This window comes from Carcharodon carcharias, chromosome 21 (genome assembly GCF_017639515.1).
Source record: "Carcharodon carcharias isolate sCarCar2 chromosome 21, sCarCar2.pri, whole genome shotgun sequence".
NCBI lineage: Eukaryota > Metazoa > Chordata > Chondrichthyes > Lamniformes > Lamnidae > Carcharodon > Carcharodon carcharias.
Window position 1 is genome coordinate 86,402,855 of NC_054487.1, and position 14,510 is coordinate 86,417,364.

The 14,510-nt window shown below is 41.6% G+C and overlaps 1 protein-coding gene across 1 annotated transcript in view; it reads right to left on the reverse strand.

The window, feature by feature from the left end:
- The window catches only part of pah (phenylalanine hydroxylase), an 85,598-nt gene that overhangs the window by 21,453 nt on the left and 49,635 nt on the right, over positions 1-14,510 (reverse strand). Inside the window, exons 4-9 of the mRNA XM_041215960.1 lie at positions 13,969-14,057; positions 11,556-11,623; positions 7,817-8,013; positions 6,897-7,032; positions 2,538-2,607; positions 269-325 (exon numbers count right to left, since the gene is read on the reverse strand). Coding sequence (XP_041071894.1) covers positions 269-325; positions 2,538-2,607; positions 6,897-7,032; positions 7,817-8,013; positions 11,556-11,623; positions 13,969-14,057 — 617 coding nt within the window. The remainder of the gene's footprint in view (positions 1-268; positions 326-2,537; positions 2,608-6,896; positions 7,033-7,816; positions 8,014-11,555; positions 11,624-13,968; positions 14,058-14,510) is intronic.

The window sequence follows — 14,510 nt, forward strand, 5'->3', positions numbered from 1 at the left end:
TAACATGCAGACCAGAATAGCTCACAGTTATAGAATTCCGTAGAGTTACATTGCATCTAGAGCCCAGCGAGAGGCCATTCTGCCCAAATGGTTCGTGCTGGTGTTTACGCTCCACAAGAGTCTCCTCCCACCCCTCCTCATCTAAAACTATCAGCATTCCTTCCTATTCCTTTCTCCCTCACCTGCTTATCTAAATTCCAATAGGCCTGGCAAAATTTAAATTGCAGACAGACAGAAATGAAGAGAACATAAGAGACTCCCTACATACCGTCGCGAGCTTCTCAATATATTCATCTGGAGCGCCCAGGGAGGCAAGTCCTATCTCCTGTAGAAATCAATGGGGAACAAAAAACAAGGACGATTCAGTAACATCCCTTAACTGAAAGATGTATACCAGCTAGAACACAAGTTAGATTCAGGTTTTGATGGCCATTTGCAAAGAAAGCTACCCAGTATGCCCTCTATTAATGGTATATTAAATCATTCTAGGGGTTATTCCACCACTATCCCACACAACTCCATTCCCTGCTGGGTGAAGAGCCTCTTGTCATCAGTCTTAAATTTCACCTTTTTAACTACAGCAGCAACAGCTTGTAATTATATAGCACTTTTAACATGGAGAGACCTCTCAGTACACTTCACAGACATATGTTCAGGCAAAAATAAGCACCAAAGCAAAGGTGGTAATACCTGGAAAAACTCAGCAGGGCTGGCAGCATCGGCGGAGAAGAAAAGAGTTGACGTTTCGAGTCCTCATGACCCTTCGACAGAACAAGTTCTGTCGAAGGGTCATGAGGACTCGAAACGTCAACTCTTTTCTTCTCCGCCGATGCTGCCAGACCTGCTGAGTTTTTCCAGGTAATTCTGTTTTTGGTTTGGATTTCCAGCATCCGCAGTTTTTTTGTTTTTATCTCTGTGGTAATACCTGGATTGGAAACCAAAAATATGATCAAAGAGATGGGTTTTTACAGAGCATCTTAAAGGAGGAGAGAGCGGCAGAGAGATTTAGGGAGAGGAATCCAGAGTATAGGCCTGGGTAGCTGAAAGCATGATGGGAAGAAGGGAATCTGAAGCAGTGTCCCTTTGACTTGTTGTCATAGTTTAACTTAAAGATTCATGCACCTATAACGTCACCCCATTTATAGGCTGAAAATCTCCAAGTTTCTCTAGTCTTTCTTCATAACTCAGACCATGGCAGCAGTGATTGCCTTTGTGGCTCTCCTGAAAACAGTCTGAATATCTCCCCCCTGTGTCTCCCCAGCCAGAACTGGACACAATGCTCCAGGTATGTTCTGACCAGTGGCCTGCCCATTCAGACATGGTGTAGAAGAAGGTACATGTCGTATAAGGATCTGGTCTGGCGTAGAAAGGGTTAACGTGGGACTGGGTACAGTACCGCCCACACTGTTGCGTAAAGGAACACATGACCTGAGTTTAGAGGGCAGTCTTGTACTAGACAGAGACATGTGTAGAGGCAAGCATGGAGACAACTCCTAGCTTAGACCTGACACTGTATCTATGTATATAGTGACTAGTAGTTAATAAACACTTACTGTTAAACTATACAAGACTCAGAACCTCTTCATGAGACCTACTGAACTACACACAACATCTTACAACAGTACAGGTAGGTACATCTTTTCTTCAGCAACTTCTGCTGCTGAGATCCGTGTGGTAGTATCAGATATTAGGGCTAATTTTATTTCAGATTTTCAGCATCCACTTTTATTTTGCTTTTATTTTAAGGCTAATTCCCTAAGCATCTCCCAATGACAGGGTATGGACTAAGGAACCAGGGATCCACAGCCCCCATCACCCGCAGCACCACCAACCCCTCCATCCCGTTCCCTTGCAGTTTAACATCCATTGAAATAGGCTGTTATTTTCAGCAAGGGTTCCTTCAGTAGGCGGTTGGCCCAATTAATATATTCGGGGGGACTAATGCCTGCCTGCTGGGTGCCTAACAAAATGGGTTCCACAAATTTAGCAGCAGACCCATGCCTGTTGTTGAGGCTTAGTAGGACTTAGGCTCACTCATGACTTCCATGGATGAGGAAGTTAGAGGAACAGTAGCATAGTGGTTATGTTACTGGCCAAGTATTCCAGAGGCTTGTACTAATTATCTAGCAACCCTGAATTCAAATCCCACCACGGGGTTTCCCAGCTAGGGAATTTAAATTCAATAAATAAATCTGGAATACAAAACTGATGATGTAATGCTAGATTTTTGTTTAAAACCCATCTGGTTCACTAATGCCATTTAAGCAAGGAAATCTGCCATCCTTACCCAGTTCGGCCTACATGTGACTTAAGACCCACAGCAATATGATTGACTTTTAACTGCCCTCTGAAATGGCCGAGCAAGGGTAATTAGGGGTGGCCATTAAAGAACGGCCTTACAATTGACCCCCACATCCTGTGAATGAATAAAGGAAAGAACCCGAGAGAAGGAAAAAACTATGCCTCTTCAAAGCAACTTTCTTCATGTCAATGTTTTGAAATGCTTTGGGACGTAATATGAAGCATGTTGAACTGACCTGTGAAAACTGGGCAAATTTCGGGTCGGCAAAGAGTGGCACATGTCCCAGCAACTCGTGACACACATCCCTAAAGATGGGGAGCAACACATTAAAGGGTAATATCATTTGTGTCCTAATGGGATAGAAGAGCATGGGGTATTGATACACAAATCATTAAACATAGCGACACAAGTTAATAAGGCGTAAAAATGCAAGTCAAGCACTGTGGCTGATTTCTAGAGGGGTAGAATTGCATGGGAGAGAGGTTATGCTAAACCTATATAAAACCTTGGCAACACCACACTTGGGGTATTGTGAACAGTTCTCATCTCCAAAGAATGACAAAAAGACTAATAAGGAGTGAAAATTAGAGTATGAGAGAAAGCTAGCTAGCAATATAAAGATGAATAGTAAGAGTTTCTATAGATATTTAAATAAGAAAGGAATTAACAAAGTGAGAGTTGGTCCTATAGAAAATGTGCCTGGGGAATTGATAGTAGAAAGTAGAGAGATGGTGGATAAGTTAAAGAGATATTTTGCTTTGGTCTTCACTATAGAAATGGAAATAGCTGTAAATTAGGAAATGGAAGGGAGGGAGGAACTCGGGAAAATTACAATCACCAGGGAAGTGGTATTGAGCAAATTATTGGGGCTGTGGGCTGACAAATCCCCAGGTCCGGATGGACTTCACCCTAAGGTCTTGAAAGAAGTGACTAGTGAGCTAGTTGATGCACTGGTTTTAATTTTCCAAAATTCACTAGACTCAGGAAAGGTTCCATTAGATTGGAAAATAGCAAATGTAACTCCTTTATTCAAAAAGGGGGATGGGAGACAGAAATCAGGAAACTGTAGGCCGGTGAGCCTAACATTTGTCATAGGGAAAATGTTATAAGTTATTATTAAAGGTGTTATAGCAGGGTACTTGGAAAAATTCAAGGCAACCAGGCAGAGTCAACATGGCTTTCTAATTTAACCAATTTATTGGAGATCTTTGAAGGAGTCACATGTGCTGTGAATAAAGGGGAACCGGTGAATGTACTGTACTTAGATTTCCAGAAGACATTTGATAAGGTGCCAAATCAAAGTTATTGCAGAAAATAAAAGCTCATGACATAAGGGGTAACATATTGGCATGGATAGAAGATTTACTAGCTAACTGAAAGCAGAGAGTTGGCAAAAATGGGTCTTTTTCAGGTTGGCAGGAGTGGTATGTCACAGGGATCAGTGCTGGGGCCTCAACCAAAGGAATGGTGCCTAAAATGCCGACAGAACAAAGATAGGTAGGAAAGTAAATTGTGAGGAGGATTAAGGAGGCTACAAAGTGACATAAATAGGTTAAGTGAGTGGGAAAAGATCTGGAAAAAGGAGTATAATGTGGGCAAAAGTGAAATCATTCATTTTGGCAAGAAGAATAAAAAAGAACGTTATTATCTAAATGGTGAGAGGTTGCAGAGCTCCAAGATTCAGAGGGATCTAGGTATCTTCGTGCATGAATCACAAAAGGTTAGTATGCAGGTGCAGCAGGTTATTAGGAAAGCCAACAGAATGTTATCATTTACTGTGAGGGGAATTGATTACAAAAGTAAGGATATTATGCTTCAGTTATACAGGGTACTGGTGAGACCACATCCGGAGAACTGTGTACAGTACTGGTTCCCTTATTTAAAGAAAGATAGAAATGTGTTAGAAGCAGTTCAGAGAAGGTTTAGTAGACTAATAACAGGAATAGGTAGGTTGTCTTGTAAGGAAATGTTGGACAGGTTAGGCTTGTATCCATTGGAATTTAAGAGTAAGAAGCGACTTAATTGAAACCTTTAAGATCCTGAGGGGCCTTGACAGGGTGGATGTGTAGAGGATGTTTCTTCTTTTGAAAGAATCTAGGACTAGGGGTCACTGTTTAAAAATAAGGGATCGTCCATTTAAAGCAGAGATGAGGAGAATTTATTTTCCCTGAGTGTTGAGAGTCTTTGGAACTCTCTTCCTGAAAAGGCGGCAGAAGCAGAATCTTTGAATATTTTTAAGGCAGAGTCAGATAGATTCTTGATTAGCAAGGGGGTGAAAGGTTATCAGGAATAGGCAGGAATATGGGTTGAGACTACATTCAGATCAGGCATGATCTTATTGAATGGAGGAGCAGGGTGAGGGGCTGAGTGGCCTATTCCTGCTCCTAATTCATGTGTTCATATGTACATATGATTGTATATTAGAAAAAGGATATTGAGGGACAGGAGAAGGTGCAAAATATATCTACAAGGATGATACCAGAACTTAAGGGTTTTAACTATCAGGAAAGATTGAACAGTCTTGCACTTTTTTCTCAGGAAAAGAGAAAAGGTGGAATGGGTAACCTAATAGAGGTCTCTACAAATATGAGTTGATAGGATATTCCACTTGTAGGAGAGTTCAAAATTGGAGCGATAACTATAAGATTGTTACTAATAAATTCAATAGATAATTCAGGATAAACCTCTTTATCTAGGGCAGAATCCCCCCCACCGGTTGGGGGGGAAGTTCAGGAGCAGGTGAGTGGAGGTGCGCCTCGAATCGGTGCCCCCAATCGGGGATGCACCGCCATTTTACATGGGTGGGCCAATTAAGGCCCGCCTAGCTTGATGTCAGTCAGGAAGCGCTATGCGCTCCCTGTGCAGGCTGGGGGAGATTCCCTGAGCCGAGAATGCGCTCTTTCACACATGTACATGGAAGAGCTCACTCATCTCCCTGAGGCTAAGTGCAGCATCAGGGAGATTGGCTCCAAATGTAAGAATGCTAAAAACAAGAAAATAAAATTTCCCTGACATGTCCCCTCATGTTACACTGTCACATGAGCTGGGACATGTCCATCACTTTTTCTTGAACTTTTGTTAAATTTTAAAAAACCTACATGAAACCTCATCCCGCCCGTGGATGACTTTTCATACTTTCTCTGAAGCCCGCCAATCTTAGGGTCCATTAATGATGTTAATGAGTTTGTCAATGGCCTCAATAGGAGCTCGTCCCGACGTCATCCAGCGTCATTTTACGCAGCAGTGAGCGGGCCCCAGCCCCCCCTGCCGACCGGGAAATCCTGCCCATAAAATTCTTAAGGGTCCTCATGGAGTAGATGCCAGGAGAATGTTTCCCCTAGCTGGGGAGTGAAGCACTTGGCATCATTGTCTAAGAATAAGGATATTTAGGACTGAGATGAGGAGAAACTTCTTAGCAAAGGGTCGTGAATCTTTGGAATTCTCCAGAGATGTGGATGCTCAGTCACTGAGTATATTCAAGACTGAAGTTAATAGATTTTTGGGTACTGAGGGAATTAAAGGTTATGGAAGGTGGAGTTGAAGTAGAAGTTCAGCCATGATTTTATTGAATGATGGAGCAGGCTCGAGGGGCCAAATGGCCTTCTTATGTTCAAGAAAGTTAGCACCAATTTTTGAATACTTTGGGATCGATCACGGTGGATTATGACTGTAATCAGGTACGAGGTACCCGAGCTGGAAATGAATTTGGATTAATTTTCCTCCCCACTATTTTCAGACAAGAGCTTCCTGCTTACTATCAATTGTTTGAAAATGTTTGGAATGTTTATTGAACTCTTTTGCAACAGGTTTCTGGCACATTGTCTTTGATTAAGTTAATGTACAACCGGATGCTATGAGGAGAAAGCAATTTAAAGGAACAGAAAGGAAAGGAAGTGGTAAAGGAGGATAAATAAATAATTTTAATTTATTTAAAAGCTTAGCAAATGCTCAAAATGTTAGTTGTGGCTCAGTGGGTCACACTCTTGTCTCTTGAGTGAGAATGTCGTGGGTCCCTGTCCCACTCTAAAGGCTTGAGAACAAAGTCTAAACTGACACTCCCGGTGCAGTACTGAGGGAGCACGACACATTTGGAAGTGTTGTTTTCATATGAGACCTTTGCAAAAGATCAGATGGCAATATTTTGAGACTCTAATCTAAAAATACCATCCTTCCAATGTAATTCTTGGATATTGATGTTGATGGCAAGGCCAGCATTTATTGCCCATCCCCTAGTTGCCAGTGCAAAGGTGATGGTGAACCAGCTTCTTGAACTGCTGTGTCCCAGAGACTGCTGGAGAGGGAGTTCCAGGATTTTGACCATGAGGGAACATGATGTAGTTCCAAGTCAGGATGGTGTGTGCCTTGGAGGGGAACTTGCAGGTGGTGCTGTTCCCATGCATCCACTGTCCTTGTCCTTCAAGGTCATGAGGTTAGATTAGGAACACTGCTAATTTTATGTCAGTTTATGGGAACTATACACTATTGAGATTGCTGCCCCTTTCAAACACACACATGGAATAATTTCACTGAGGAAGTTCCAAGCTTTTAATTTGCTGCTAAGAACAAAGCTGCCCCATTGAAAGGGAACACTTACGGTTCTGGTGTGTACATTGGTTCCAATCCATGTCGGATGTACTGTGTGGAATGAAAGACACGGAATGCGAGACCTGCCAGGAAATCGCGGGAGGACAAGAGGCCAGCTACAGGCCGCAGACGGAACCCTGTGCAAGCTTTAGACCGGCAAATAAAAGGCAGGAGTCAGTTTCTATTTTGGAAGCTTTTCTCCTTCAGTTAGCAAGTAACAAAATGCATCAACACCACGAAAATCTCGGTGGGCCAGGTTTTGATCCTTGGAAGAATCACGTTTTTTGTCATTTAAATTTTCCTGATTTGAATCTCACTTCTCACCTATCACGGTATTGTAGTTGTGTATTAATGGACTGAAATTCATATATCATAGCGACCCCGGCTAGAACATGCAATTGGAAAAGTCAACCTTTATGTACCAACCTCCATCAGCTTCAGTTTATACAAAGCTCCGTTGCTGGTTTCCTGTCCTGCAACAAGTCCTGTTTACTTATCATCCCCGTGCTGGCTGATCCACAGTAGCTCCTGGTCCTCCAATGGCTCAATTTTAAAATTCTTATCCTGGTGTTCAGATTCCTCTGTGGCTTTGCCCTTCCCTATCTCTCCTCCAGTCCTACAACATTCCAAGATCCCTGCATTTCTAGCCTGTTGCGCTTCGCGATTTTTATCACTCCCCCATTAGCAGCCTACCCTCAGCAAAACCCTAAGCTCGGAATTCCCTCCAGAAACCTCCCCACTCTCCTCCTTTAAAATGGTCCTTAAAACCTACTTCGTTGACCAAGCTTTCAGTACCTGTCTTAACACCATTTTAGGCACCTCGGTGTCAAATTTCTGTCTGATAATGGCTTCTGTGAAGAACCTTGGGATGCTTTACTATGTGACAGGCGCCATATAAATGCAAATTCTTGTTTTATTTTTATTACTCACACTGTAAGAACTTGGAGACATCCTCAAGTTGTGGAATGTTATGCTCCCGATAGCCACAGTACTGCTCCAACAGTGGAAACACGATATTGTGTTCTCTGCATGCATTGGTTGGGTAGAGTGTCTTCAATTCTCGAAATACAACACTCCAGGTTTTTATCTCATCCTCCGTGTACTCTACTCTGGGAATCACATCGCCACTTTGACAGGACAGAATGAGAAATTTACATGACGCTAACATTAAAGATGCAGCAAGCTGAGAGAGTGTGGCCTCCAATTGCTGCTCCTCTTGCATGAATGATTAAAATTTCTCCGAACATAGGAACAGGAAGAGGCCATTCAGCACCTCAAACCTGTTCTGTCATTTAACCAAATCACGGCTGGTCTGAAACTCCATTTCCTTGCCTTGCTCCATATCCTTACCTTACAAAACTCTTATCATATTCAGTTAGGAAATTTGCAATCTGCTGATTGACAATGCCACATGTGCCTATTTGGATCTTGAAGTTTGTCCTTCGTACATCATATGCTGCAACTGATGTTAGCCTCAAAGAGCCTAACTTAGGAAAGGAATATTGTGAGAAAAAGAAAACTTGAAGGGGAAGGTGGTACATTCTGGTATCTTGTACACACTTGTATCAACTTGTACTAATTAGCAGTCCCATTGCTGGAGAACAGTCCTGGATATGATGAGCTTGGCTGGCGATTGAATTGAGCCACAGAACTATTGACAGATGTGATGAAAGGGGATAAGCTTCACAGTCAAGAAGCTTAATAATTGAAGAAACAAAATCAGAAAAGTACGAAGTTAATGGATGTTTTTGGGCTGGAGGAAGGTTTGCAGTTGAGTTCTCCAGTGGTCGGGATTGGGACCCTTGCTTTTCCTGATATATATTAATGACTTAGACCTTGGTGTACAGGGGACAATTTCAAAATTTTCAGATGAGACAAAACTTGGAGGCAATGTAATCTGTGAGGAGGACAGTGTAGAACTTCAAAAGGACATAGGCAAGTTGGTGGAGTGGGCAGATCAGTGGCAGATGAAGTTCAATGCAAGAAATGTGAGGTGATACATTTTGGTAGGAAAAACATGGAGAGACAATATAAAATATTGTACAACCCTAAAGGGTGTTCAGGAGCAGAGGGACCTGGGTGTGTATGTGTATAAGTCATTAAAGGTGGTAGGACAGGTTGAGAGAGTGGTTAATAAAGCATACCGTATCCTGGGCTTTCTTAATCCTTCTGCACTGTAACAATTCTGTGATCCTATGTAACTGGACATAAAGTTTTTAAAAAAAATAAAACTGCTATCTCTATGTAATGTAAGTCTAAGTTAGTGTTAAAATTATTGCTCACAGCACGCTAGAATCCCTGATTGAACATTGAACATGCTTACACTATTTTTGCACAGACCTTGACCAGTGGGGGTTACTGTTGACCAGGAACAGAACTGAACTAGCCATAAAAATGCCATAGCTACAAGAGCCAAACAGAGGCTAGAAATTCTGCGGACAGTGACTCGCCTCCTGATTCCCCAAAGCCTGTTTGCCATCGACAAGGTACAAATCAAGAGTGTGATGGAATACTGTCCACTTGCCTGGGTGAGTGCAGCTCCAACAACACACAAGAGGCTCAACACTGTCCAGGACAAGGCAGCCTGCTGGATTGGAACTCCATCCACAAACATTCACTCCCTCCACCACCAACGCACAGCAGTAGCGGTGTGTGTACCATCTATAAGAGGCACTGCAGGAACTCACCAAGGCTCCTTCAACAGCACTTTCCAAGCTTTTGAACTTTACCATATAAAAAGACATGAACAGCAGGCCCATGGGAACACCACCACCTGGAAGTTTCCCACCAAGTTGCTCGCCATTCTGATTTGGAAATATATCACCGTTCCTTCGCTGTCGCTGGGTCAAAATCCTGGAACTCCAGTCCTAACAGCACATTGACCACATGGTCAGCAATGGGTTAAGGCAGTGGTTCATCACCCCCTTCTGAAGGCCTATTAGGGTGAGCAATGAATGCTGGCCTTGCCAGTGACATCCACCACCTGTGAATGAATAAATTTTTATAAAGCACAAACTTGCGCAGTGGGCATAGAGATTAGCTTGCCTGGTTTGTGGAGCTCCCAGTTTTCTGACCATTATGATCAAAACATCAAGAAGGTCACAAACCAGGCATGTCAGCTTCCATCTTCAGTTCCCACTGAGGAAGGACACAAAGGCCTTATGGGTACAACACAGATTCATCAGAATGATATGGTGGCTAAAAATATTAAATTATGAGGAAGGGTTGATAAACTTGGCTTGTATTCTCTTGAGTTTAGAAGATTGAGAGGTGGTTTGATTGAGGTGTTTAAAATGATAAAGGCAATTGATTAGATAGATACAGAAAAATGATTTCCTCTGGTGGGGGGACCAGAACAAGGAGCACCATTTTATAATGGAGGCCTTTAGGGAGTGAAATAAGGAGGAGGCAGTTTTTGATAAAAAGGCTAATGGAAATCTGGAATTCTCCCTTTACAAAGGTTGTGTACATAGGGTCAGTGGGAGTTTGCAAGACTGAGATTGGTAGATTTTTGTTGCTTAAGGAAATCAAAGGATTTGGAGCAAAGGCAGGTGAACAGATTTGACGTATGGATCAGCCATAATCTAACTGGACGTTGAAGCAGGCTTGAGTGGCTGAATGGACTGCTCCTGTTTCTATGTTTCTACACTCACAAGGGAATCACAAACTGGTGATTTCTGTCCATGAATATTATTAACCTTAGCACATCTGCATAGTTACTACACCTGAGCCAAGTGGAGGCCATTCAGCCATTGTACCTACTGTGAAAAACTAGCATATCAAATTTATAGACAAGCCAGAAAGGTTTCACAAGGAACTTTCTTTTGAACTAACTGTCTAATTTACTTCCTTTAGTTTAATTGTAAGGGGTGAGGATGGAAGATGGTAGTGTGCAGAATTAAAACTGCTCAGCACAGCTGTGATAGAAGAAAGGTGGAATAATAAAAGGTGAATTACATCAGTGCCCTAAATGACTCATCATTATAATATTGTGTACAGTCCCCACTTAAATGTAAATTCTAACCTCTTCACTGTTATGGTGAAGATTGCTTAGAGCAGCATCATTCAGTGTTCAGGCCTTTGTAGTTGTGTCTGATTAAGCTGAGCAATTAGACAACAAAGGCTGCTTGCATAATAAATATATTTATAGGCACAGTTCCATTCACTTCTGCTAGTCAAAGGAGTAAAAGCACCACAACTGTATTTGGGATGTGGGTTAGCTATTTGCAAGCATTTTATTATAGAATCATAACCCACAGAAGGAGGCCATTCTGCCCATCATGCTGGTGCCAATGCATTGAGAGAGCTACCAATTCATCCCACTTGCCAAGCCCCGCTCTTTCCCCTTAGCACTGTAAATTTTCTCCTTTTCAAGTATTTTTCCAATTTACCCTTTTGAAAGTTCCAATTGAATCTGCTTCCACCATCCTTTCAGGCAGTGCCTTCCAGATTACAGCAACTCGCTGTGCAAGAAAGCATGTTACTTCCCATCTCCTCTCCGTATCCTTTGCTGATTATCTTCCATCTGTGTCCACTGGTTACCAAACCCCAAGTCCACTCCTGCCAGTGGAAACAGTTTCTCTCTATTTGCTCTATTAAAGCCCCTTCATGTACCCTATATTCGGTATATGTGAAGAGCTGAAGTCTCATTGGCTTTTGTTGTACTCACTGTCGATAGTTGTATGCAATGTCTGCAAACTCCTTCCTGCGAGCTCGATACACTGAATCTGTAAAACCCTGTGGTGTAACACAAGAGGAAAAGTTCAGACTTTCGGTCTATCACTGAGAGGTTGAGTAACGGAGGTGGCATGTTTGATTGACATATTTTAAGCCCCAGGCCCGGATGTACAATCAGAGTGATGAGCCACTGTCTAATTTAGCAAATGCATAATGATAACATAGTCAATCTGAAAAAGGTACCCCTTTTTAAATCCTAATGCATTTTGGTTAAGAAGAGTAATTATGTCTTATTATATTACCTCAATTACACTCTAATAGCAGCAATTTGTACTGCACTGGCAAAACTCCACAACCTTAATCATGAAAAACAACTTATCTCAAAATCTACAGCTGTCTGTAATTGGCATTTATTTGTGTGTTTGTACGTGAGTGCATTTATATCTGAATGCGTGTGTGTGTACATATTTATATCTTTATCTATGTATATACCTGTGTTTATTTGTGTCTATATTTGTGTGTCTATTTATATGTGTGTGTGTGTTTATGTGTGCTGTGTAGCTGTGTATGTACAAATTTATAGCTGTATCTGTACATATCTGTGCTTTTGTGTGTGTGTGTGTGTGTGTGTCTCTACGTTCACTTATCCATACGTTTATATATTGGAGAGTTGTAAGAGCAAAGAGCATCATGCAAGAGGGCCCCAGAATTTAAACTGAAGCACAGCAGGGTCACAGTGGAAAGAGGGCCAGGACCAATATTGTGGCAGGGGGGCAGCACCTATTGCTAGTGCTGCTGGGAAGCATTTAAACTAGCTTGACAAGAGGATGAGAATCTGGGAATAGATCCAGAAGGGACAGAGGCAAAGCTGGAAATGGAGGGCTGAAAATTAGTAAGCAAGTGTGGAAGGCAGAGGAAGAAAAGGCTAGAAAATATACAACAAAGGAGTCATTCAGTGATTAATGAGATATATTTCAATGCAAGGAGTCTAGTGAGTAAGTGAGATGAGCTGAGGACACTGGGACACATGGAAGTATAATATCCATACTAAACATGGCTTAAAGAAGAGCAGGAATGGCAGCTCAACATTCCTGTTTACAGGTTTTTCAGATGGGATAGAGAGGGGGAGTTAGAAAAGGATGGGGTGGGGTTGCAATATTAGTAAAATAAACAATGACAGCTGTGAGGAGGGGTGGTATGCTAGGAACATCAAATGAAGCCATATGAGTTGAACTGAACAACAAAAAGGCAATCACCCCATTGAGAGTGTACTATTGACCCCCAAAGAGTCAGAGGCTGATAGAGGAGCAAATAAGTAGTCAAATTGCTAATAAATACCAAAAGGTCAATAATAGTAGGGGACTTCAATTACCATAATATTAACTGGGATAGAATCAGTGTTAAAGATATAGATATAAAATTCATTCAGAGAACATTATTAACAAAATTAAGCTAATGTGTGAAAGATCCCTTGGCACTATTCGAAGGAAAGCTGGGGAGGTGTCCTGGCAAATATTCATTGCATTGGTATTAATTGCGGCACACAAAATTAGCTGTTGCAATTGCCTTTGTAACAGTAGCGAATGCACTTCAAAAGTAATTCATTGGTTATGAGGCACTTTGGGATTACCCTGAGGATCTGAAAAGTGATATATATTGTTGAATATTTCTGTTTGAGCTTTCAGATTTCCACTATCTCTTGTATGAAAAATCGCTTCCTGACATTACCCCTAACAGCCTAGCTCTAATTTAAGGCTATACCTCCTTGTTCTGGATTTCCCCACCAGAGGAAACAGTTTCTCTCTATCAACCCCATCAACTCAGTAATGTCCGTCAGTGCTAAGTGAGGTTGTTTCACACGCACACTGATGATAAATACATTATTTTACAAATTGATATTCACACTGCAAAATCTTTAAAGGGAATATTAATTTCTGAGTGGATATTGGCTTGCTCCCTCATGTGGTGACTTATAGAATATAACATAGGCAGCAACAGAAAGAAAAGATCGAACTTTCTTTTATATAGTGACCTCAGGATTTCATAGAACGCTTCACACAACCAATGAAGCATTTTTGAAGTGTGGTCACTGTTGTAATGTAGGAAAAGCGTGACCAATTTTCTCCCAGGTACAGCACAAATAATAACTAGATAATCTGTTTTAAATTGCTGTTGATTAAGACATAAATATTGACCAGGACACCAGGGAGAACTCCCCTGCTCTTCGTTGAAATAGTCCCAAGGGATCTTTAGCGTCCACCTGAGAGGACAAATCTTGCTTTAATGTCTCATCTGAAAGCTGGCACATCTGACAATGCAGCACTCACTCCACATGAACCTCCTCCCAACCATATTTTGTTTGCATTAATATAATATGGCTTATTTTCCTGAAATCATGTCCTTACAGGATGATCTGAATCAAGCTCTGACCCATAGCTCAGGATCTGATTTGCAAATCTGTCCAAATCTTGAATTGTCCGAGGAAACCATGGAACTGAAAAAGGAGAAAAGGAAAGAAAAAAACAAGGAAATAAAATATTTTTTGTTAATAGTATTCCTCTTGTCATGTGACCAATGCATCTCTTTCCATTGTCTTCACAAATAGTTTCTGATGGTGAGGCCATTATCAAATGGAGTCTGAGTATCACCCATTCATATGCCATTGTGATAAATAAAGCTCTTCACACCCATTCTCTGGATTTCAAATTTGGAATCAAAGACAGTATTGTGAACCCGGTCTATAAATGAGATGGAGAAGTGCAGCATTTCAACACAGGAAGAGTTGTTTGCATTTTAATTACTTCTCAAAGATATGTCCAGAAAGTCATTTGCATTTTAATGACTTTGTCAAGACTTGTCCAGATATGAAGATTAGCTCAAAGGATCTTGTAGTTCCATGTGTAATTGCAGGAAAGAAAAGATCACCTGACCCCTCCACTCCATTTTT